General features: G+C 38.8%; 1 protein-coding gene across 1 annotated transcript; it reads right to left on the reverse strand.

Moving 5' to 3' along the window:
• Positions 1–10797: 10797 nt before the first annotated feature.
• On the reverse strand, positions 10798–19177 carry e2f3 (E2F transcription factor 3). The gene is made up of 8 exons (XM_034160596.1): positions 19063–19177; positions 16846–16942; positions 14906–15004; positions 13036–13255; positions 12803–12934; positions 12576–12690; positions 12235–12388; positions 10798–11758 (listed from the first exon to the last, which is right to left on the reverse strand). The coding sequence occupies exons 3-8, from the start codon at positions 14934–14936 to the stop codon at positions 11526–11528; spliced, it is 885 nt and encodes a 294-aa protein (XP_034016487.1). The 5' UTR covers positions 14937–15004; positions 16846–16942; positions 19063–19177; the 3' UTR covers positions 10798–11525.
• Positions 19178–23961: the final 4784 nt, after the last annotated feature.

The raw sequence follows: 23961 nt of genomic DNA on the forward strand, positions 1-23961 counted from the left end.
TGAAGCTCTATCCAATCAGTTTGGTTGCTTTTGGTTGAATTTGAGCAGACAGTATCGGTCTACACTCATTGGCCATTTTATTAGGTACACCTTGCTAGTACCAGGTTGGACCCCTTTTTGCCTTCAGAACTGCATCGTGGCATAGATTCAACAAGGTGTTGGAAACATTCCCTAGATGTTGGTCCATACTGACATGAATGACATCACGCAGTCCATCGCCCATTCAACCAATCTGTCCATTCGTCCATTCTCCTCTGACATCAACAAGGCATGTTCGTCCACAAATCTGTTGGCCACTGGATGTCTTCTCTTTTTTTGGACCATTCTCTGTAAACCCTATAAATGGTTGTGTGTAAAAATCCCAGTAGATCAGCAATTTTTGAAACACTCAGACCAGCCCATCTGGTACCAACAGCTATGCCACATTCAAAGTCATTAAAATCCACTTTCTTCTCCATTCTGATGCTCAGTTTATCTTCAGCAAGTCGTCTTCACCACGTCTAGATGCCTAAATGCACTGGGTTGCTGCCATGTGATTGGCTATTTGTGTTAACAAGCAGGTGTACCTAATAAAGCGGCCGATGAGCGTATACTGTTCAGTTGTCAATATTTTACTTCCATCAGCAGACACCTCATCAATAAACACAGTGACCCAGTTCCACTGGCAGCCTCACATGTCCACACCATTAACACTGCCTCCACCATGTTTGACAGATGATGTAGTGTACTTCAGATCATGAACCGTTCCTTTACTTCTTCATGCCCCTCCCATCATTCTGGTCCAAGGTCATCTGGGTTTCATCTATCCTAAGAAATGTTTTAAAAACTGAGAAGGCTTTAATCGGACCTTTCTGATCTTCAGTCTTAGCCGTGCTTTGCACCTTGTTAAAACCCTCCATATTTACATTTACAAAGGCACCTTTTGATTGTGGACTTTGATACTGATACGTCTACCTTCGGCAGTCCCTCAGTTTTAATTATGACTACTATCAAAGTGCCTTTATGATATCAAAGTCTACACCTCTTGATCGTGGACTTTGATATTGACATCTCGACCTCAAACTGCCTGTCAGTCAACTGTCCAATTACTTATGGCCTCTTAAAATGGAGGGACTGTGTATTGGAATGAGTGGAATTCTTAAACATTTCCTGCTGTATTTTTTGTTAAACCCCTTGAATTAAAGCTAAAGGTCTACTCTATGTCAAAGCACATCTTAATTGCTTCATTGTAAATCCCTTGCAGTGGTGCACAGAAACGAAATTAAAAATATATACAGATGTCATTTTCCAAACACTTGTGTATTTATCATTTCCATTCGTACGCTGACAGTAAGTTGCTCTGTTGCTGTTTAACATTCCGGCTTTGGCTTGTAGATAAGTGACCAGTGAAACTTACATTAGCTCTGTATTCACTCAGCTGAGATGCTCTCATTAAGTAAATCGCAAGAGCTGCAAAAAACAGCAAATGCTCAAATTCAGTTTTCACCTTTTTAGAGTTGAGTACCAAAAATGCATATCATGTGAGGCTACGTATAGTGTTTCTGTGTTTTACATCAGTATATTTCCATGATATCAAAACCACAAAAGTCAATTTCCAGAAACAAACCGGTGAGATAATTTCAGTCATTTCCAAATATTTCCATCATGTGCTTGTGGAGTACACCAGTGACTGTCTAGGGATACACTGCCACCTAGTGCCCACATATGAAACCACATGTCACAGGTTTTAAAAAAATAAAACTGCTTTACCAAAATATGTACTTGAAAAAATAAATCACTGCCTTTATAGTGCATACTACCTGTCCAGGTGTGAATCAGTATGAAAACAACAAGAAGTCTGCACAAAGTGCACAACGGCACAAACTCTGGATTATTTCTGACGTCTTCTAAGAGCCAAAACAAGACCCATATTTGAACTATGTATAAGATGAGAGGGAGTTTGCATTTGAGCATGATTGTGTTTCTTTTCCACGTCAAACAGTAGGTCACTGGTTTGCATCCCAGTCTCACAATCGTACAGTAAGACAAGAAGCACCAGGACACAAAAGACTTGGACCACAGGTTTCCCCAAACACCTCTGACCAAAGACGTCATGACTTCATAAGTTCTTCGAAGTCGTCTCTCAACATCAAAGGCAGAAAACCTGAAATAAATAAATCTTCGCCTAAGTTCGCCCAAGTTCACTTTGTCCTCATACAGACACTTCGGAGTGAGTCCAGGAAGTGGCTGAAAGCACAGATTTTACTCTTGATCCAAGACGACAATCTGAATAAGAGACTCCAACTTCAAAACGCCGCCATTTGAGATGATATCGCTGTAGATGCCCATTACAATTATACTTACAGCTTCCCCAGCCAAGAGCACCTCCTTCTCCACTCATCCCAGTCCAGGAAGACTCCTCTTTCTTCCAGTTTGTTCAATGTACTAATTCTGTATTTTGTCTGAAATTTGAGGGGTCTGAAATTTTCATCTTAGGTGCATGTCCACTGTGAGAGACATAATCTAAAAAAAAAACAGAAAAGAAATAACAATGTATGATTTTTTTAATAATTTATTTGTATGTTACTGCTGCAAATACGTATTTGAACACCGGTGAAAATCAATGTTAATATTTGGTACAGTAGCCTTTGTTTGCAATTACAGAGGCCAAACATTTCCTGTAGTTTTTCACCAGGTTTTCACACACTGCAGCAGGGATTTTGGTCCACTCCTTCATACAGATTTTCTCCAGATCTTTCAGGTTTGGAGTTTCAGCTCCCTCCAAAGATTTTCTATTGAGTTCAGGTCTGGAGACTGGCCAGGCCACTCCAGGACCTTGAAATGCTTCTTACGGAGCCCCTCCTTAGTTGCCCTGGCTGTGTGTTTGGGGTCATTGTCATGCTGGAAGACCCAGCCATGACCCATCTTCAATGCTCTTACTGAGGGAAGGAGGTTGTTTGCCAAAATCTCGCAATACATGACCCCATCCATCCTCCCTTCAATACAGTGCAGTCGTCCTGTCCCCTTTGCAGAAGAGCACCCCCAGAGTATGATGTTTCCACCCCCATGCTTCACGGTTGGGATGGTTTTCTTGGGGTTGTTCTCATCCTCTGAACATGGTAAGTGGAGTTGATTCCAAAAAGCTCTATTCTGGTCTCACCTGACGACATGACCTTCTCCCATGCCTCCTCTGGATCATCCAGATGGTCACTAGTGAACTTCAAACAGGCCTGGACATGTGCTGGCTTGAGCAGGGGGACCTTGCTGCCCTGCAGGATTTTAAACCATGACAGCATCATGTGTTACTAATGTAATCTTTGTGACTGTGGTCCCAGCTCTCTTCTGGTCATTGACCAGGTCCTCCTGTGTAGTTCTGAGCTTTCTCAGAATCATCCTTAACCCACGAAGTGAGATCTTGCATGGAATCTCAGACCGAGGGAGATTGACAGTCATCTTGTGTTTCTTCTACTGTCTAATAAATAATCATAACAGTTGTTGTCTTCTACCAAGCTGCTTGTCTGTTGTCCTGTAGTCCATCCCAGCCTTGTGCAGGTCTACAGTTTTGTCCCTGGTGTCCTTAGACAGCTCTTTGGTCTTGGCTATGGTGGACAGGTTGGAGTGTGATTGACTGAGTGTGTGAACAGGTGTCTTTTATACAGGTAACAAGTTCAAACAGGTGCAATTAATACAGGTAAAGAGTGCAGAATAAGAGGGCTTCTTAAAGAAAAATTAACAGGTCTGTGTGAGACAGAATTCTTGCTGGTTGGTAGGGGGTCAAATACTTATTTGCAGCAGTAACATACAAAAAAAATTTTTAAAAAATCATACATTGTGATTTCCGGATTTCTTTTTTTTTTTTAGATTATGTCTGTCACAGTGGACATGCACCTAAGATGAAAATGTCAGACCCCTCCATGATTTCTAAGTGGGAGAACTTGCAAAATCGCAGGGTGTTCAAATACTTATTTTCCTCACAGTAGTTGCGCCATGTTTTTGTTGGTCTACCGAGTGTGCGTTCCCCTTGCAGTATGAAGTGCAAAGCCATTTTGAGAATTCTTTCCTCCTCCATTCTTTCCATATATCTTAACCATTTGAAGGACGCTCTTTTGGTGTCTGGCCAATCATTTTCCTTAGATGGGTGCTATGGAGTTTGTCCATTCCGCTTTTACCTAGGATTGCACAGACAACCTTCATTTCCATTGCCTCTACTCTAATCATGTCCTTTTTGGTTAGTATCCATGATTTTGAACCACACAACAGAACTGGTCTCAAAATGTTGTTGAAAATTGTTACAATTACAATTGGCTGAAATCTACAGTAGTGTTCAGAATAATAGTAGTGCTATGTGACTAAAAAGATTAATCCAGGTTTTGAGTAGATTCAGTAGATTCTCACAAATCCAACAAGACCAAGCATTCATGATATGCACACTCTTAAGGCTATGAAATTGGGCTATTAGTAAAAAAAAAAGTAGAAAAGGGGGTGTTCACAATAATAGTAGTGTGTCATTCAGTCATTGAGTTCGTCAATTTTGTGGAACAAACAGGTGTGAATCAGGTGTCCCCTATTTAAGGATGAAGCCAGCACCTGTTGAACATGCTTTTCTCTTTGAAAGCCTGAGGAAAATGGGACGTTCAAGACATTGTTCAGAACAGCGTAGTTTGATTAAAAAGTTGATTGGAGAGGGGAAAACTTATACACAGGTGCAAAAAATTATAGGCTGTTTATCTACAATGATCTCCAATGCTTTAAAATGGACCAAAAAACCAGAGATGCGTGGAAGAAAATGGAAAACAACCATCAAAATGGATAGAAGAATAACCAGAATGGCAAAGGCTCACCCATTGATCAGCTCCAGGATGATCAAAGACAGTCTGGAGTTACCTGTAAGTGCTGTGACAGTTAGAAGACGCCTGTGTGAAGTTAATTTATTTGCAAGAATCCCCTGCAAAGTCCCTCTGTTAAATAAAAGACGTGCAGAAGAGGTTACAATTTGCCAAAGAACACGTCAACTGGCCTAAAGAGAAAAGGAGGAATATTTTGTGGACTAATGAGAGTAAAATTGTTCTTTTTGGGTCCAAGGGCCGCAGACAGTTTGTGAGACGACCCTCAAACTCTGAATTCAAGCCACAGTTCACAGTGAAGACAGTGAAGCATGGTGGTGCAAGCATCATGATATGGGCATGTTTCTCCTACTATGGTGTTGGGCCTATATATCGCATACCAGGTATCATGGATCAGTTTGGATATGTCAAAATACTTGAAAAGGTCATGCTGCCTTATGCTGAAGAGGACATGCCCTTGAAATGGGTGTTTCAATAAGACAATGACCCCAAGCACACTAGTAAATGAGCAAAATCTTGGTTCCAAACCAACAAAATTAATGCCTCGCACATGTGAAGAAATCATGAAAAACTGTGGTTATGCAACTAAATACCGGTTTAGTGATTCACAGGATTGCTAAAAAAGCAGTTTGAAACTAAATAATTTTGAGTTTGTAGCGTCAACAGCAGATGCTGCTATTATTGTGAACACCCCCTTTTCTACTTTTTTTTACTATAATAGCCCAATTTCATAGCCTTAAGAGTGTGCATATCATGAACGCTTGGTCTTGTTGGATTTGTGAGAATCTACTGGTACCTTGTTCCCCATGTAACAATAACAAATATACTCAAAACCTGGATTAATCTTTTTAGTCACATAGCACTACTATTATTCTGAACACTACTGTAACTTCATCTTATTGAGCACAATAAAATGGTCCACAGGTCCTTCGTATCATTAAATCCAGTTGCAGCAGAATCCCAAGTTTGCTCAAACTACAATATTTGTGCACCTACAGGGAATCCTCATTCCAGCACCTCAGGTCACATCTGCTGTTGTAGACCCTGTCTCTACAGATCAGTCTTTAAGACCTGTTCTTGTGCTGCTATGAGTCTTTGCAGTGTCTTTCAGCTGTCTTTTCTAGCCATTAATACGATTTATTGATGTCAGCAACCCCCATCTGCTGGTTGTACATCTCTCAGAAGGTCTCGCCCTTCCACAACATCAATCAATCAATCAATCAATTTTTTTATATAGCGCCAAATCACAACAAACAGTTGCCCCAAGGCGCTTTATATTGTAAGGCAAGGCCATACAATAATTATGTAAAACCCCAACGGTCAAAACGACCCCCTGTGAGCAAGCACTTGGCTACAGTGGGAAGGAAAAACTCCCTTTTAACAGGAAGAAACCTCCAGCAGAACCAGGCTCAGGGAGGGGCAGTCTTCTGCTGGGACTGGTTGGGGCTGAGGGAGAGAACCAGGAAAAAGACATGCTGTGGAGGGGAGCAGAGATCGATCACTAATGATTAAATGCAGAGTGGTGCATACAGAGCAAAAAGAGAAAGAAACAGTGCATCATGGGAACCCCCCCAGCAGTCTACGTCTATAGCAGCATAACTAAGGGATGGTTCAGGGTCACCTGATCCAGCCCTAACTATAAGCTTTAGCAAAAAGGAAAGTTTTAAGCCTAATCTTAAAAGTAGAGAGGGTGTCTGTCTCCCTGATCTGAATTGGGAGCTGGTTCCACAGGAGAGGAGCCTGAAAGCTGAAGGCTCTGCCTCCCATTCTACTCTTACAAACCCTAGGAACTACAAGTAAGCCTGCAGTCTGAGAGCGAAGCGCTCTATTGGGGTGATATGGTACTACGAGGTCCCTAAGATAAGATGGGACCTGATTATTCAAAACCTTATAAGTAAGAAGAAGAATTTTAAATTCTATTCTAGAATTAACAGGAAGCCAATGAAGAGAGGCCAATATGGGTGAGATATGCTCTCTCCTTCTAGTCCCCGTCAGTACTCTAGCTGCAGCATTTTGAATTAACTGAAGGCTTTTTAGGGAACTTTTAGGACAACCTGATAATAATGAATTACAATAGTCCAGCCTAGAGGAAATAAATGCATGAATTAGTTTTTCAGCATCACTCTGAGACAAGACCTTTCTGATTTTAGAGATATTGCGTAAATGCAAAAAAGCAGTCCTACATATTTGTTTAATATGCGCTTTGAATGACATATCCTGATCAAAAATGACTCCAAGATTTCTCACAGTATTACTAGAGGTCAGGGTAATGCCATCCAGAGTAAGGATCTGGTTAGACACCATGTTTCTAACATTTGTGGGGCCAAGTACAATAACTTCAGTTTTATCTGAGTTTAAAAGCAGGAAATTAGAGGTCATCCATGTCTTTATGTCTGTAAGACAATCCTGCAGTTTAGCTAATTGGTGTGTGTCCTCTGGCTTCATGGATAGATAAAGCTGGGTGTCATCTGCGTAACAATGAAAATTTAAGCAATACCGTCTAATAATACTGCCTAAGGGAAGCATGTATAAAGTGAATAAAATTGGTCCTAGCACAGAACCTTGTGGAACGCCATAATTAACTTTAGTCTGTGAAGAAGATTCCCCATTTACATGAACAAATTGTAATCTATTAGACAAATATGATTCAAACCACCGCAGCGCAGTGCCTTTAATACCTATGGCATGCTCTAATCTCTGTAATAAAATTTTATGGTCAACAGTATCAAAAGCAGCACTGAGGTCTAACAGAACAAGCACAGAGATGAGTCCACTGTCCGAGGCCATAAGAAGATCATTTGTAACCTTCACTAATGCTGTTTCTGTACTATGATGAATTCTAAAACCTGACTGAAACTCTTCAAATAGACCATTCCTCTGCAGATGATCAGTTAGCTGTTTTACAACTACCCTTTCAAGAATTTTGAGAGAAAAGGAAGGTTGGAGATTGGCCTATAATTAGCTAAGATAGCTGGGTCAAGTGATGGCTTTTTAAGTAATGGTTTAATTACTGCCACCTTAAAAGCCTGTGGTACATAGCCAACTAACAAAGATAGATTGATCATATTTAAGATTGAAGCATTAAATAATGGTAGGGCTTCCTTGAGCAGCCTGGTAGGAATGGGGTCTAATAGACATGTTGATGGTTTGGATGAAGTAACTAATGAAAATAACTCAGACAGAACAATCGGAGAGAAAGAGTCTAACCAAATACCGGCATCACTGAAAGCAGCCAGAGATAACGATACGTCTTTGGGATGGTTATGAGTAATTTTTTCTCTAATAGTTAAAATTTTGTTAGCAAAGAAAGTCATGAAGTCATTACTAGTTAAAGTTAATGGAATACTCAGCTCAATAGAGCTCTGACTCTTTGTCAGCCTGGCTACAGTGCTGAAAAGAAACCTGGGGTTGTTCTTATTTTCTTCAATTAGTGATGAGTAGAAAGATGTCCTAGCTTTACGGAGGGCTTTTTTATAGAGCAAGACTCTTTTTCCAGGCTAAGTGAAGATCTTCTAAATTAGTGAGACGCCATTTCCTCTCCAACTTACGGGTTATCTGCTTTAAGCTACGAGTTTGTGAGTTATACCACGGAGTCAGACACTTCTGATTTAAAGCTCTCTTTTTCAGAGGAGCTACAGCATCCAAAGTTGTCTTCAATGAGGATGTAAAACTATTGACGAGATACTCTATCTCCCTTACAGAGTTTAGGTAGCTACTCTGCACTGTGTTGGTATATGGCATTAGAGAACATAAAGAAGGAATCATATCCTTAAACCTAGTTACAGCGCTTTCTGAAAGACTTCTAGTGTAATGAAACTTATTCCCTACTGCTGGGTAGTCCATCAGAGTAAATGTAAATGTTATTAAGAAATGATCAGACAGAAGGGAGTTTTCAGGGAATACTGTTAAGTCTTCTATTTCCATACCATAAGTCAGAACAAGATCTAAGATATGATTAAAGTGGTGGGTGGACTCATTTACTTTTTGAGCAAAGCCAATAGAGTCTAATAATAGTTTAAATGCAGTGTTGAGGCTGTCATTCTCAGCATCTGTGTGGATGTTAAAATCGCCCACTATAATTATCTTATCTGAGCTAAGCACTAAGTCAGACAAAAGGTCTGAAAATTCACAGAGAAACTCACAGTAACGACCAGGTGGACGATAGATAATAACAAATAAAACTGGTTTTTGGGACTTCCAATTTGGATGGACAAGACTAAGAGACAAGCTTTCAAATGAATTAAAGCTCTGTCTGGGTTTTTGATTAATTAATAAGCTGGAATGGAAGATTGCTGCTAATCCTCCGCCCCGGCCCGTGCTACGAGCATTCTGACAGTGTGACTCGGGGGTGTTGACTCATTTAAACTAACATATTCATCCTGCTGTAACCAGGTTTCTGTTAGGCAGAATAAATCAATATGTTGATCAATTATTATATCATTTACCAACAGGGACTTAGAAGAGAGAGACCTAATGTTTAATAGACCACATTTAACTGTTTTAGTCTGTGGTGCAGTTGAAGGTGCTATATTATTTTTTTTTTGAATTTTTATGCTTAAATAGATTTTTGCTGGTTATTGGTAGTCTGGGAGCAGGCACCGTCTCTACGGGGATGGGGTAATGAGGGGATGGCAGGGGGAGAGAAGCTGCAGAGAGGTGTGTAAGACTACAACTCTGCTCACCACCACCCTGTCTTATGCTCTTTGAAGTATCCTGGATGCTCCGTTTCTTCCTGGATAATGGCTTTGACACTTCTTATCCCCAGTCATCCTCTGTTGACGGATCGTACAGTCTCAAAGCACTTCAGGTGAAACCCTCCTTGCACTGTGAGAAGTTTGAGTCTTGATATATCACTGCTACTGTTCTACCATTATGACTCAGAACATTTATTCTATTGATGTTTTACAAATAAAAGTGTCTTTTAGGGATTAGTCCCCACTCCTGATGGCATCTGGGTTCACTGAACTGAAATCCTGCCATCAGAAGTAGACAAGGGCGAAGCCTACCCCCAGGCACCAGACAGGGATCAATTGATAGTGGTTGGACGGAGGACGGCACAGTGCAACCTAACATCTGGCGCGGCAAACAGGAACCAACTAGATGGGCTCAGAGTAAGAAGCATTAGCGAGGACGCGACAGACAGGGATCAGCAGGAGGCAGTGTGGTGGAGGAAGCAAAGTCAACAATGACATCGTTAAATGGCTTCTGTGTTTTCTACTGGTTGTTGTTGACTAGTCAACCAGATGTTTGTTTCTGATTACAGATACAGCTTTTACTAATTAGCAGGTGTGGAAGAAATGGAAGAAGCTGCACTATGTTACATTTTGACCAACTCTGTGTAGAGCTCAGTCCTGCAGTAACTACATGTGGGGCATTGAGTCTTAAGATTTCTTGTAGTTGATCCAAACCTGACTGAGGTTGGCCTGTCTGGCCAGTGCAATTGCTCTGTTGACCAGTAGATGGTGCTTTGATGCTCTGGTGGTGCTCCTTGCACCCATCTGAGGTTCACTCGTGTATTGATCTATGGAATTGTATAATGTGTTGTTGGACCGTTATGGGGAACCTTGATACGTATTGTCCTGTTCGGATGTTATCTTTTCCCTATTTTTTTTTTTTTTTTTAATTAAGTAGCAAAGTGGGAAATAGTACTGTGCAACTTCATCTTGACCCACACCAAAATGAAACTAAATCTATCTTACTAAAGACTAGACAATATCACTGCATTTAAAAACCTCATCTCACTACTGTCCATTTTAAATGTACTTTTATTATAAATTATGACTTTCTTACTCTGGTTTGTGAAAGTCTCAATATTTGGAAAGTTGCCAGTTGGTGTACGATTATTCAAACTTGCACTTCTAGTAAAACCATAAACCCTACTGAAAGCAAGAGGAAACCACGGTAACTTTTGGGATAAATACAACTACAAACAGCACGTGTTCTGAAAGATCACAGCAATTAAATAAACCTGCAGTCAGTATTCATGATTTTAATGTCTGACTTATAACCAAATCAAGCTGAAGAAACAACAAAAAATGGCATTAATTTAACACAATCCAACACAACCTTTTCCCAATGTAACGCAAATAAAGTTAATGCTTTGCCAAATGAGAAATAATCTTCCTTAAAACAACTTGTATAGGAAAGTACCAGCCGTGTGGTTTTTCCAGATACTTACATGTTGCGTTGCTGTTGGTCACGTAGCAACGCTCAGATTGACAAGAAGCGTATTTGATCCCACAATAAAAGCTCCTCAACATGTCACAAGTTAAAATGACTCAAAATAAGCAGATCTGCAGCGTACCGCTGTTTCTGCTATACTATGTCAACAGAACAGCTAACCACCTTTAGCATTAGCATACACTGACACACTAACCTGTGGCTAATGCTAACCTGAGCTGAATCATAATCAGCCTTCACAGTCCAATAAATAAGATGCTGCAAATCTGTTCGTATTCGGAAAATTTCCGCCACACGGCAAAGGAAGCCACGTGGTCATAAATACTAAATACTAGGATCTGGTGTAACCCGTCCTTTAGCCTCTCCAATGAAATGCTAAACCCGCTGGCAAACAATATACAAACCAAGTCTGACATAAGAGAATGCGGGTAACAAAAAAATAACTTCACAGTACAATCACCACTTCGTTCTTCATTTTCCACTAATGCTTTAAAACTGCGTGTCATTTCAGGGCGAGGCAGGTCAGAGAAAGTCCGGTTCTAAGTCAGAAGACAAAACGTCGGTGGTGCTGTCATCCTTCACCAGGCTGAGGTCATCCTCCCCTCTAACACAGACCGGAAGTGATGAAACGACGCAGCGAGCACTCTCACGGTCCTGAAGCGGGGAGGCGCTGGTGACAACAGGCGGGAGGTTTGCCGACATCTCCGACGGCGGTTTTGAGGCAGTGTTACCTTCCGAAGTGCGGTCAGTGTCATCTGGAAAAGAAAAGCGCAGCGATGAGATTGGGGAGGTGAACACTGTACATCCACACTGTGATCCACAGCAGCACTTTTTTCAATTCATATTTTGCGTTTCCCCAATTTCAAGTGATAAATAAATGTTCTTGCAATATTTAAAGATAGCAGGTTACGTTACAAGATGCGCCTATTGGACATTTGTCACTAATCCAAGATTCAACGCAGAAAATACAGCAGCGCCGCACAACGGTGCAATCGTAACCGATGTACACGCGCAGCCGTGCGTTCAAACACATTCAAACATAAATTCAGCCAATCACCATCTTTCCCTGGGCGAGCGTGATAACATGAGGTTGAGAGTGAGAATGGCTGCACATCATTTTGCCAAGAATATTAATTAATTTAAAAAATAATAATAAAAAAAAAAGTTATTCATTTGATCCACACAAAGCGATGCTCATGTACAGCACAGCTGCACTGCCCTCAGGTCTCACCTTTAGAAGACACCCGAGATAAAGACGAATCACATGACGGCAAAACAAGGTGGGCGTCAGGAAGGGAGGTGGAAGTAGAGCTCTCCATATCCATATCCGAGCAGACAAAGGCATGAACTGGCCCGAAGAAGCTGCAGACACGAACCTGAAGGTTCTGAAAATAGTACATGCAGGAAGAAAAAAAAAATGGCAAGTCATCTGTGCATATAAAACAGTTATTTAACAGAAATGAAGTAGTGAGAGTACCCATTCTGTTTAAGCTTAAAGTCTGAATATTGACCAATCAGAGTTTAATTCCACAAGACAGAGACCTGGATCCAGCAGCGTATTGGACATTTTACCTGCTCTGGGTGGGCCACCTCTACTTTTGTCCCTGCAGGTGCTTTGATGGCAATCACAGTCTGTTCTTTCAAACTGGGAATGTTTTGCACGTCCTCATAAGTCACGTAAGCAAATGTGAGCCATAAGGTCAAGGAGAAAAAAAACAAAGTGAGATGCATTTATACAACGGACTCTGCGAGATAAACGGTACTCTGTCGTCTTCTAGAATAAAAACTGCAAAGGATATTTCCACATGTTAACGTCCCCATACATCTCATAAATATGTTGCATGCAGCCTTCGATCAACTCATCCAGCTTCTTCTCCTCATCCTGCAGAGCTTCCAACTCCGGATTTAAGGAAACATTTGTTTGTCTGCCCCTGTGCACATACGTCCAAGTAGGCGACAAAGTTAAATGTTCCTTGGCAGAAACAAAAAAAATGGATAGATAATACTTTAGATGTTATGTACTTGTACTTACAGCCACTCCACTTTGTTGTTCTTTTTCTTGACAAGGTTGATCCCCTCCAAAGCCCTGGCGATATTGTAGATGCAACGCTTGGAAATATTGAGCTCCCAGCTGGCAATATTTAGGTCCAAAACACCATCAGCAGCGCAGTCCAGCATCTTTACAAACCGCTGAGTCAGCAGCATGAGCGAAGCGCCCACACTCGGACTCGACACGGCACAGGATGCGAGAGCTGGACAAACAGATGTGAGTTAAGGGTTTTACAGACCGGCTACCTTTATCATTGCGATGTCCAGAGTGGCAGGAGATGTTTAATGCTTTCTAATAATTTCTCTTCTCATGTTTGTGATTTGACTTATTTCCTGTATTTGTTTGCCCATTAAAACAACCAGCCAATTGTGCTCAAGTTCACCGAGATTAGGTGTAACACCCCCCCCAATCACAACGCATAGAACACTGCCATCTGCTGGATGGGAGTGTGAATAGCAACCAATCATTGCTTGCTATTCATTGTGAATCATGCTTCACAAACAATTTTCAGTTTTGCAAATGCCTTTTTTACAAATGAGAAAAAAAAAGACATTTACAAATAAACCAACCAACCAGTGATTGAAAGGAGACTCATTTTTCCCAAAATGCCTTTTGGCGCATGTGTTTGTTAACGCTCAAACCTTCAGAAGTAGCACATTACTATATGCGATATTTTCACTTTGTAAAAATGACAGTTACCGTTAATGTCGATAAACTGTCCGGAATTAGTTTTGTTTATAAGTGAAACCACGAGTGTAAAGTACTTTGTGTTTCATGTCTCCTGCCCCCTCTCTTTGTTGTATGTGGAAAGTAAATGACACTTCTTTGGGGCAGAGGGCAGGGGGCATAAAGACAGAAGCTCTGGCTCGTTGTTAGTTTGGGGTTTGTGATCGCCTTTGATTTTACTCAGAAGCTTCGGCGGTGCTTAAACTTGAAACTGGCTATTCAGTAACCAACAGTGTATCAAGTCAACACTAAAAGTTAGCAGTTAACTGTAACTTCCTGTAATTTTTTTGCGGTTTATCAGTTTAGCGTTATAAAAGTTAATTTCTCAGCTAGCGGATTAGCAGTTATGGAAGCTAACTTCTTGGTTAGCTGTGCCCACCATTGGAAGACAGCAATGTGCAAAATATGTGAGAAACCTGTTGCTGTTCAAAAAATAAATAGCTTGTCAGTCAACTTAGTTGTGAACTAACTAATTACAGCAAACAATATGAAGAAAAGCTTTGACATTCTGCAGCCAAAATAAAAAAATAAAATAAAAAACCCTAAATCAGCTACGCTGTCTGTACAACACACTCAGCAAACTGTATTTGATCCAAGTATACTGAATCTAAAGTATTAAGGAACTAAATAAGACCTGTTTCCCGTAAAATATTGTATCGATTAACGTCAACAATAAGCAACAAATAATGTTGAACTGTATTAAGACTTTTACAAACACATTTTTGGAGAATATCACCTAATTATTGTTATCATCAAAAGCACACACAAAAAAAATAATAATAATAAAATAAAGATTTTTTTTTTCTCTGGTGTCCATCCTTAGTGGTCAGTAAGATCATTTCGGTACATAAATTAACTAAATCGAATACGGAAATCTTTACGTTCTTACTGTTAACCTAAAATTAACTTCTAAAACTTAAATAACACGCTGACCTGCAATAAAGATTTTCTATGAATGTCGCTGAAGCAGACACTTCTTTGTTCTCTCTCTGAACATGTATTTTCAGAAAACAGGCCAGTTTGTGACAAATTACAGTATTTTTTTCTTATGCAGCTTCTTATGTCATCTTAATAAAAAAAGAAAACAAATGTAAAAGCTGTGTAACGTTAAAAAAAAAAGCCTTACTCGTGTCCAGGCAGGGACTTTTTGGAGGCATCTTGGTTGGGGAGTCGCCGTCATCATCCTGACTGTCCTCAAAGTCAAAAACGTCCACCTGCCGCTTCTCTGCGTGTGATTGAAATATTAAAAAAAAATTAAAAAAAAAATTGGACAGAAATGAAATTATATATAATAATAGTTATTCTAATAATAGTTGCCAAGAGAATTCAAAACAGTGGTTTTGTGTGTGTGCATATTATATATATATATATATATATATATATATATATATATATATATATACACACACACACACACACACACACACACACACACACACACACACACACACGAGGGCTGTCAATAAAGTATAGGTCCTTTTTATTTATTTTTTTTCAAAAACTATATGGATTTCATTCATATGTTTTTACGTCAGACATGCTTGAACCCTCGTGCACATGCGTGAGTTTTTCCACGCCTGTCGGTGACGTCATTTGCCTGTGAGCACTCCTTGTGGGAGGAGTCGTCCAGCCCCTCGTCGGAATTCCTTTGTCTGAGAAGTTGCTGAGAGACTGGCGCTTTGTTTGATCAAAATTTTTTCTAAACCTGTGAGACACATCGAAGTGGACACGGTTCGAAAAATTAAGCTGGTTTTCAGTGAAATTTTTAACGGCTGATGAGAGATTTTGAGGTGATACTGTCGCTTTAAGGACTTCCCACGGTGCGAGACGTCGCGCAGCACTCTCAGGCGCCGTCGTCAGCCTGTTTCAAGCTTAAAACCTCCACATTTCAGGCTCTATTGATCCAGGACGTCGTGAGCGAACAGAGAAGTTTCAGAAGAAGTCGGTTTCAGCATTTTATCCGGATATTCCACTGTTAAAGGAGATTTTTTTAATGAAAGACGTGCGGACGGGTCTGCGCGTCGGGACGCAGCCGGCACGTTCTTTCATTACAAAATGTCCGTTAACAATGGAATGTCCGAATAAACTCATGCCGACTTCTTCTGAAAGTTCTCTGTTCTCTGACGACTTACTGCGTCAACAGAGCCTGAAATATGGAAGTTTTCAACTTGAAACGGCGAGACGCTGCCGCCTCGAAGCGCAGATCGCCGTCAGGCACCGTGGGCCGTCCTTACGGCGACACTACCAGACCAAAATCTCTCATCAGCCGTTAAAATTTTTACTGAAAACCAGCTGAATTTATCGAATGGTGTCCACTCAGTTGTGCCTTACAGTTTTGAAAAAAATTTTATCAAACAAAGCAGCAGTCTCTGAGCCATTCCTAAACAATGAAACATCGACGAGAGGGTGGGCCACTCCTCACTCAAACACTGCCCACAGGTGAATGACGTAACCGACAGGTATGAAAAAACTATCACATGCCCACGAGGGTTCAAGCATGTCTGATGTAATCACACGATTCAAATCCATATGGTTTTTGAAAAAAATAATAAGGTCGGATACTTTTCTAATAGACCTCATATATATATATATATATATATATATATGTGTGTGTGTGTGTATGTATAAAAATAAAACAAAACTTGACTACCATCATAATTTAAAAATTACACGCTGATCTACAAGTGTGGAAACACACAACAATTTGACATATTTGTTGTATCAAATTCAGAAATGGAAAACAAAAAAGAAAATCATCTTATCAGCTTTTTAAACACAGACAATTTTGTTTTTAAATAAATATTCTGTTATTGGCTTTGAGTGTGGATGTGTAAAAGTCCGACTGGTCAGTTGGATGAATGTAGGGTGACAGAGTTATTCCCCTTTTTGTTCATTTTAGTTGTTTCAAATTAAAACATAAAACTTGTTTTGACCACTGAAGTCCTTATTTTTAGATTAACAAGTTCAATGTCATCTAAAAGATCTGCAGGAACCCTGGTGTGAGCAGACAGAAAGAACCTAGTTCTCCACCACAGACTGCATGAGGGACGAATCCTCAAGACTTACTTTTTTCCTGTCGATTTTTGGCAGGTGTCTTTGTTGTGGAGGTGGCGTCACCATCCTGAAGGACGCGAGGATCACAAGACTCCAGCTCCAGTTTTCTCTTGATCCAAGGTGGGGGTGAGGGAAGGTTACCATAAAAAAAATGTTTCAGTAAGAAAAAGTATCTGAGGTCATTTAACATTTTTTTGTTTTGTTTTTGGAGGGGTGAGCAAGACGGAACTCATTAAATTTGGATCTGGATGTGGATCTAGAGGCCGACCTTGCCTTTTAATGTTTAATGTTGATCTTTGATCTTAATTACAGGGTCAAAGCAATCAGACTCAAACGGAATCAAAGAAGAGTGATCAGGATCAAAGAGCTAAGTTCAGCAATCAGGATCAAAAGGGTCAGGATCAAAGATGCACAATCAGGATCAAAGAGTAGCAAAGAAGATCAAATATCTACGTCCAGCAATCAGGATCCAAAATGAGTGATTATGATGGAAGATCTACGTAATTTCAGCAATCAAAATCAAACATATGCGGTTACGATGTAAGTTCAGTGATCAGGACCAAATGTGAGCGAAGCAGATCAAAGATCTAAGTCCAGTAACTGAGATCAAAGATGAGCGATTAGGACAGGAGACCTACATAATTTCAGCAATCGAAATCAAAGATAAGCGATTAGGATGTAAGTTCAGTGATCAGGACCAAAGGTGAGTGAAGCGGATCAAAGATCTATGTCCAGCAATCGAGACTGAATATAAATAATAAAGATGGAAGATCCAAGTCCAGCGACCTGGGTGAAAGTTGAGCTCTGATTATGAGTAGTTGTAGTAATTACTGAACACGCTGCAGTGTAACGTCTCCTCCGTCATGAACTACTTAACAAGAAAAGAATATACAAACACACCAATTCTGGTTTGCAGACTTGGTTTAAGGCGACACCACGAGCTAAAATACGCCAAAGTTGCACAAAATGCATTTTAGTTCCACTACACTGCTTTCAAAGTAAAAGCATTTAACATCAGTGGGGTGAAACGTGTTTAAATTAGATCAGTGCAAATCAAGTGTGGAAGTACTTACAGTCCTCCAGTGTGTCAACATGATACATTGACGTACTGTAACTGTACTGCACTCATAATTTCTCACATTTTCTGCACAGAACTAGGTATGTATGTATGTATGACAGGGGTGAAGTTCATGCATGCAACTGATTTTGTCTTAGGTAATCCTTATTAGAGATGGGCGGATCGATCCTAATATCGATAATATCAATACCAACGCTGGTATTGATACTGAACGATCCTCATGTAAAAAGATCGATACTCAAGCTTTTTTTCCTCTCCCGCATGCACTGACTGCTGCGCACGCAGATTCATCAAAGTCTACTCTCTCTGTCTGTAAGAGCTGCGCTGTGTCACACAACACGGAGCAGCGCACCCTTGTGTTGTGGTTTGTCAGCCTTAGGAGATTTTAAGTTGTGTTGCGTGATATTTTTTAAACAAAAGTTGATTGTAATAATAAAGTATTTTGTTGTCACATACAATGTTTGGTGAAATTCTATTCTAGGTCTTTTGGATCCTTTGGATCTATGAAGCTTAAATATGAAAAAGTATCGGTATCAATATCAGCGATACTGGGCCTGTATTTACTTGGTATCGGATCAATACCAAAATTCCCGGTATCGCCCACCTCTAGTCCTTATCTGATACCTGTACTCACATGATTACAACCTGCAAATACAGGGTTGGAAAGCAAACAAATGAGTAATCAAGTCACTTACACGTGGTAGAAATAAAGACAAAGAAACGGCCAAAAGATAAATTCAATTCACAAAAAAAAAAAAATGGTGCAAACTCAACTTTAAAATCGACTCTCCACTGAGTGTTCTTGTGGCTCTTTAATGCATCAGGTTTGTAATGGATAAGTGTTTTTTTTTTTTTTCGTAGACTTTTATTCTGAAGGCAAATGTGGCGTTTCCTTTGAAGCTTGGAGATCTTCCGTGTGCTTGACAAATCGGTTTAAGTTGGATTCTGCGTTATGCACGGTGCTAAATCAACATTACAAACGCATTATCGATTATCAGAGGCACAATGTGCAAGCGTATGGTTAAACATCAGAGCAAAACATTTCAAGCACATCGACCCGACTGAAAGACAGAGACGATAAAGTCAGCAGCTTCATGTCCCACCGAACTCCAGCACATACGGAATCAGAAATATTCATCTTGTTGAATTACCCAAACTCGTTCGGCAACGTCCTGCTGTCGCTCGATGAGAGAAGAATCCTTAACGTTTTTCGAGCAAAACGTGACAGAACGAACCCAAGACCGTATGGCGACTCACTAACCCGGGAAAAAGAGGAGGAGTCAACAGGACAGGTTAGGGATCGTCTGACAATCTGTTGTTAAAAAAAAAAAATTACAATATATATAGTTTTATAAAGTGTTATAGGTTTTATGTACAGTGGATTGCAAAAGTATTCAGTCCCTTGGTATTTCACACATTTTAATTTGTTTATGGCATTTCAAATACAAAACGTAAATCAGGCTTCTCAATATAAAAATTCTAAAATGATCTTCCTTAGACTCAAACTGAAAGTAAATCTCTACAACTTGATATAAAATAATAAAAAATATAAAAGCCAAGATGATGGGTTGCACAAGTAATCAGCCCCTTTGGTATAATACCTGTAGATAATTAGTTTATTTGCCAGTTTTCTTCAGAGAAGTCAGGGGATGGATACATGAACATTTCCAAGTCACTGAATATGTCTTGAATTCTATTTACATCAGTTATGAAGAAATATAAACAGTATGGCACTGTATGGTAAATCTGTGTTTAGTAGACAGTTCTCAAAAACTGAGTGAAAAAGAAGGAGAAGAGTGAGGAAACCCTCTTATCGTGCCCGTAGCAATTCGAACAATTTTTTTTGTAGAAGAAATATTTTGTTTATATAGGTTGCAAAGGTACTTCCCCATACAATATTACAATAACTTAAATATGGATGAACTAAACTATAATATAATGTTAAGAGACATTTATCTGTATTAAATATCTTATTTTGGTTATGATTCCTATTGACTTGGTTATTTTTTTTACAACATGATCAATATGTTCTCTCCAAGACAGTTTCTCATCTATCCACACACCCAAAAAAACATATACAACCCCTGGCAAAAATTATGGAATCACCGGCCTCAGAGGATGTTCATTCAGTTGTTTAATTTTGTAGAAAAAAAGCAGATCACAGACATGACACAAAACTAAAGTCATTTCAAATGGCAACTTTCTGGCTTTAAGAAACACTATAAGAAATCAAGAAAAAAAGATTGTGGCAGTCAGTAACGGTTACTTTTTTAGACCAAGCAGAGGAAAAAATATGGAATCACTCAATTCTGAGGAAAAAATTATGGAATCACCCTGTAAATTTTCATCCCCAAAACTAACACCTGCATCAAATCAGATCTGCTCGTTGACATTGACCCTATGTGTCTTTTTACAAGGAATGTTTTCGCAGTTTTTGCTCTATGGCAAGATGCATTATCATCTTGAAACATCCCCAAACATCCTTTCAATTGTCCAAAATATCAACGTAAACTTGTGCATTTATTGATGATGTAATGACACCCATCTCCCCAGTGCCTTTACCTGACATGCAGCCCCATATCATCAATGACTGTGGAAATTTACATGTTCTCTTCAGGCAGTCATCATTATAAATCTCATTGGAATGGCACCAAACAAAAGTTCCAGCATCATCACCTTGCCCAATGCAGATTCGAGATTCATCACTGAATATGACTTTCATCCAGTCATCCACAGTCCACGAATGCTTTTCCTTAGCCCATTGTAACCTTGTTTTTTTTTTCTGTTTAGGTGTTAATGATGGCTTTTGTTTAGCTTTTCTGTATGTAAATCCCATTTCCTTTAGGCGGTTTCTTACAGTTCGGTCACAGACGTTGACTCCAGTTTCCTCCCATTCGTTCCTCATTTGTTTTGTTGTGCATTTTTCGATTTTTGAGACATATTAAGTTTTCTGTCTTGACGCTTTGATGTCTTCCTTGATCTACCAGTATGTTTGCCTTTAACAACCTTCCCATGTTGTTTGTATTTGGTCCAGAGTTTAGACACAGCTGACTGTGAACAACCATCTTTTGCAACATTGCGTGATGATTTACTCTCTTTTAAGAGTTTGATAATCCTCTCCTTTGTTTCAATTGACATCTCTCGTGTTGGAGCCATGATTCATGTCAGTCCACTTGGTGCAACAGCTCTCTAAGGTGTGTTCACTCCTTTTTAGATGCAGACTAACGAGCAGATCTGATATGATGCAGGTGTTAGTTTTGGGGATGAAAATTTACAGGGTGATTCCATAATTTTTTCCTCAGAATTGAGTGATTCCATATTTTTTTCCTCTGCTTGGTCTAAAAAAGTAACCGTTACTGACTGCCACAATCTTTTTTTCTTGATTTCTTATAGTGTTTCTTAAAGCCAGAAAGTTGCCATTTGAAATGACTTTAGTTTTGTGTCATGTCTGTGATCTGCTTTTTTTCTACAAAATTAAACAACTGAATGAACATCCTCAGAGGCTGGTGAGTCCATAATTTTTGCCAGGGGTTGTAGATGAGACCCTTGATATTATTTCATTATCATTGCAAATTTTCATTACACCATGATTACATTTTTATTGCCAGCAAATAACATAAAATTTGACTTTTTTATATTTAATGATAATCTATTGGCTTTGAACCAAGTTGAATAATTACAAAGATCATCATTTAAAGTACTGACCAAACTATCAATATCTTTGCTGGAAATAAAAAGAGTAGTATCATCAGCGAACAACAAAGGGAATGTAGTAATAGAAACAGATGCAAAGTCATATATTATGAACAATAATGGTCCCAAAATTGAACCTTGAGGTACTCCACACTTTATACAATTGATATCCGAGTCCAGGGGCAGAGAAACATACTGTTTTCTTTCAGATAAATAATTACTAAGCCATGTGTATGCAGTTGCCTTAAATCCATATTTGTATAACTCTGAAAGCAAAATTTCACAATTTACCTTATCAAATGCCTTTGAAAGATCTAAAAACACACCAATACCAAACTCATTATTTTCCAAAGCTAAATGAATTCTATCCAATAATTCAATCAAAGCCATATAAGTTGAATGATTTTTCCGAAAACCATATTGATAATTATATAAAATTGAGTTCTTAAGCAAATAATTATTTATTCTCTTATAAACAAGTTTCTCCAAGATCTTTGAAACACATGGCAAGACTGAGATAGGGCAATAATTTGAAAAAGATGCAGAGTCACCTTTTGTAAACAGAGGTATGATTTTAGCGATCTTGAAATCAGAAGGTACTATGCCCAATTTCAAAGACAAAGAATATGTGTAAGTGGCTCAGAAATTTCACATATAACAGATTTAACAACAGATGTACTTATTCCATCATGGCCAGCTGCAGATGAACGCAGACCAGCAATTATTTCACAAACCTTATTGGAATTTGTGGGTTCAAATTCAACCATAGAAGGAAATGAACCTTTAATGTAATCAAGTTGTTTATTTTGATAAACATGTTTTCTTTTTAAGTAATTCATTATTTTCCAGGTCCCTTTAATATTGTTTGATTTTTGAAAATTGTCACTGAAGTATTTCTTCTTTGCAACCCTAACAAGAGTAGTGTATTTGTTTTTATAGATTGTATAAGTTGATAAATTTAAAGGTGAAGGAGATGATAAATATTTTTTATACAACTTATTTTTTCTGAATAAGGATTTTGTAGCCCCTTAGAAAACCATGGGTTTTGCTTTCTGGACATATCACCAGATAATTTAATGATTGGAAATGATTTTTTGTATGCTTCATTAAACATTTGCTTGAAGACCTGATAGGCAAAACTGGGATCTGTTTTCATATATACGTATTTTTCAAAGGATATGTTCTCAATTAATCTCTTAAATTTCATTTTATTAGTTTTTTTTCTGTTTAAGGTGCAGCTCCATCCAGAGATGGGTGTGGTATTTGTGCTGGAGACCCTCCTGTCCTGTGCACCAACAGCATTTTCTGTATATTCGTTTTGTGAATTCTTCTGTATTATGGCCCAAGCAGAGGGTCACCCTTTTGAGTCTGGTCTGCTTGAGGTTTCTTCCTCAGAGGTAGTTTTTCCTTACCACTGTTGCTCTGGGGGTTAGTAAGGTTAGACCTTACTTGTGTGAAGCGCTTTGAGGCAACTCTGTTGTGATTTGGTGCTATATAAATGAAAATAAATTGAAAATTGAAATTGTTCCATTATTTTTGTAAACCTTCAACTTCAACTTAATTCATATCAAGTTGTAGAGATTTGCTTTGAGTCTAAGGAAGACAGTTTTAGAAATTTTTATATTGAGAAGCCTGATTTACTTTTTGCATTTGAAATGCCATAAACAAATTAAAATGTGTGAAATATCAAGGAGCTGAATACTTTTGCAAGCCACTGTATGTATGAATGTATGTTGCCACAATGGAAACAAGCATATATATTTTTTTTTCTTTGTGCATCTTTTGTGTTACCCTGTATTTTATGCATTTATGTGTTTAGTTAATACATTTGGTGTTATTTTATGCATGCTTACATTTTATACAAATTAAAATCAATCAATCAATAAATAACTCTAATTTGCATCATTCAGTGCATCCAGAATGTGCATCATTCAGTGACCTGGATGTGCTGCACATTCTGTAGTTCACATCAATTTCTACAGACAATAACTTTAATCCTATCAATAATATAAAAAAACTAAATAAAATAGAATTGTATTTCATAAAAAAAAAACAAAAAAAAAAAACAGGAAACCTGGCAGTTTTTCCTGATTGTCTAAATGTCCATGTTAAGATTTAATTATTTTCTGTATATTAGTATTTTCATACTTTAGTAACACATGCAACAAACTTTCTTTGGAACTAGAGACCAGAAAATTGCAAGAGTGGGTATTTTTCAGCTGTATCACCTTGATATTCGTTTTTGCATTTGTATGTTTAAACGTACTGAAAGATGCAACAAAACCTCATTATGTTTACACCTGAGTAAATTGTGAACTGTGCATGCAAGTTGATTTAAATTTGCTTAACAATTTAAA

The sequence above is a fragment of the Thalassophryne amazonica genome, chromosome 20 (genome assembly GCF_902500255.1).
Source record: "Thalassophryne amazonica chromosome 20, fThaAma1.1, whole genome shotgun sequence".
In the NCBI taxonomy this organism is placed as follows: Eukaryota; Metazoa; Chordata; class Actinopteri; order Batrachoidiformes; family Batrachoididae; genus Thalassophryne; species Thalassophryne amazonica.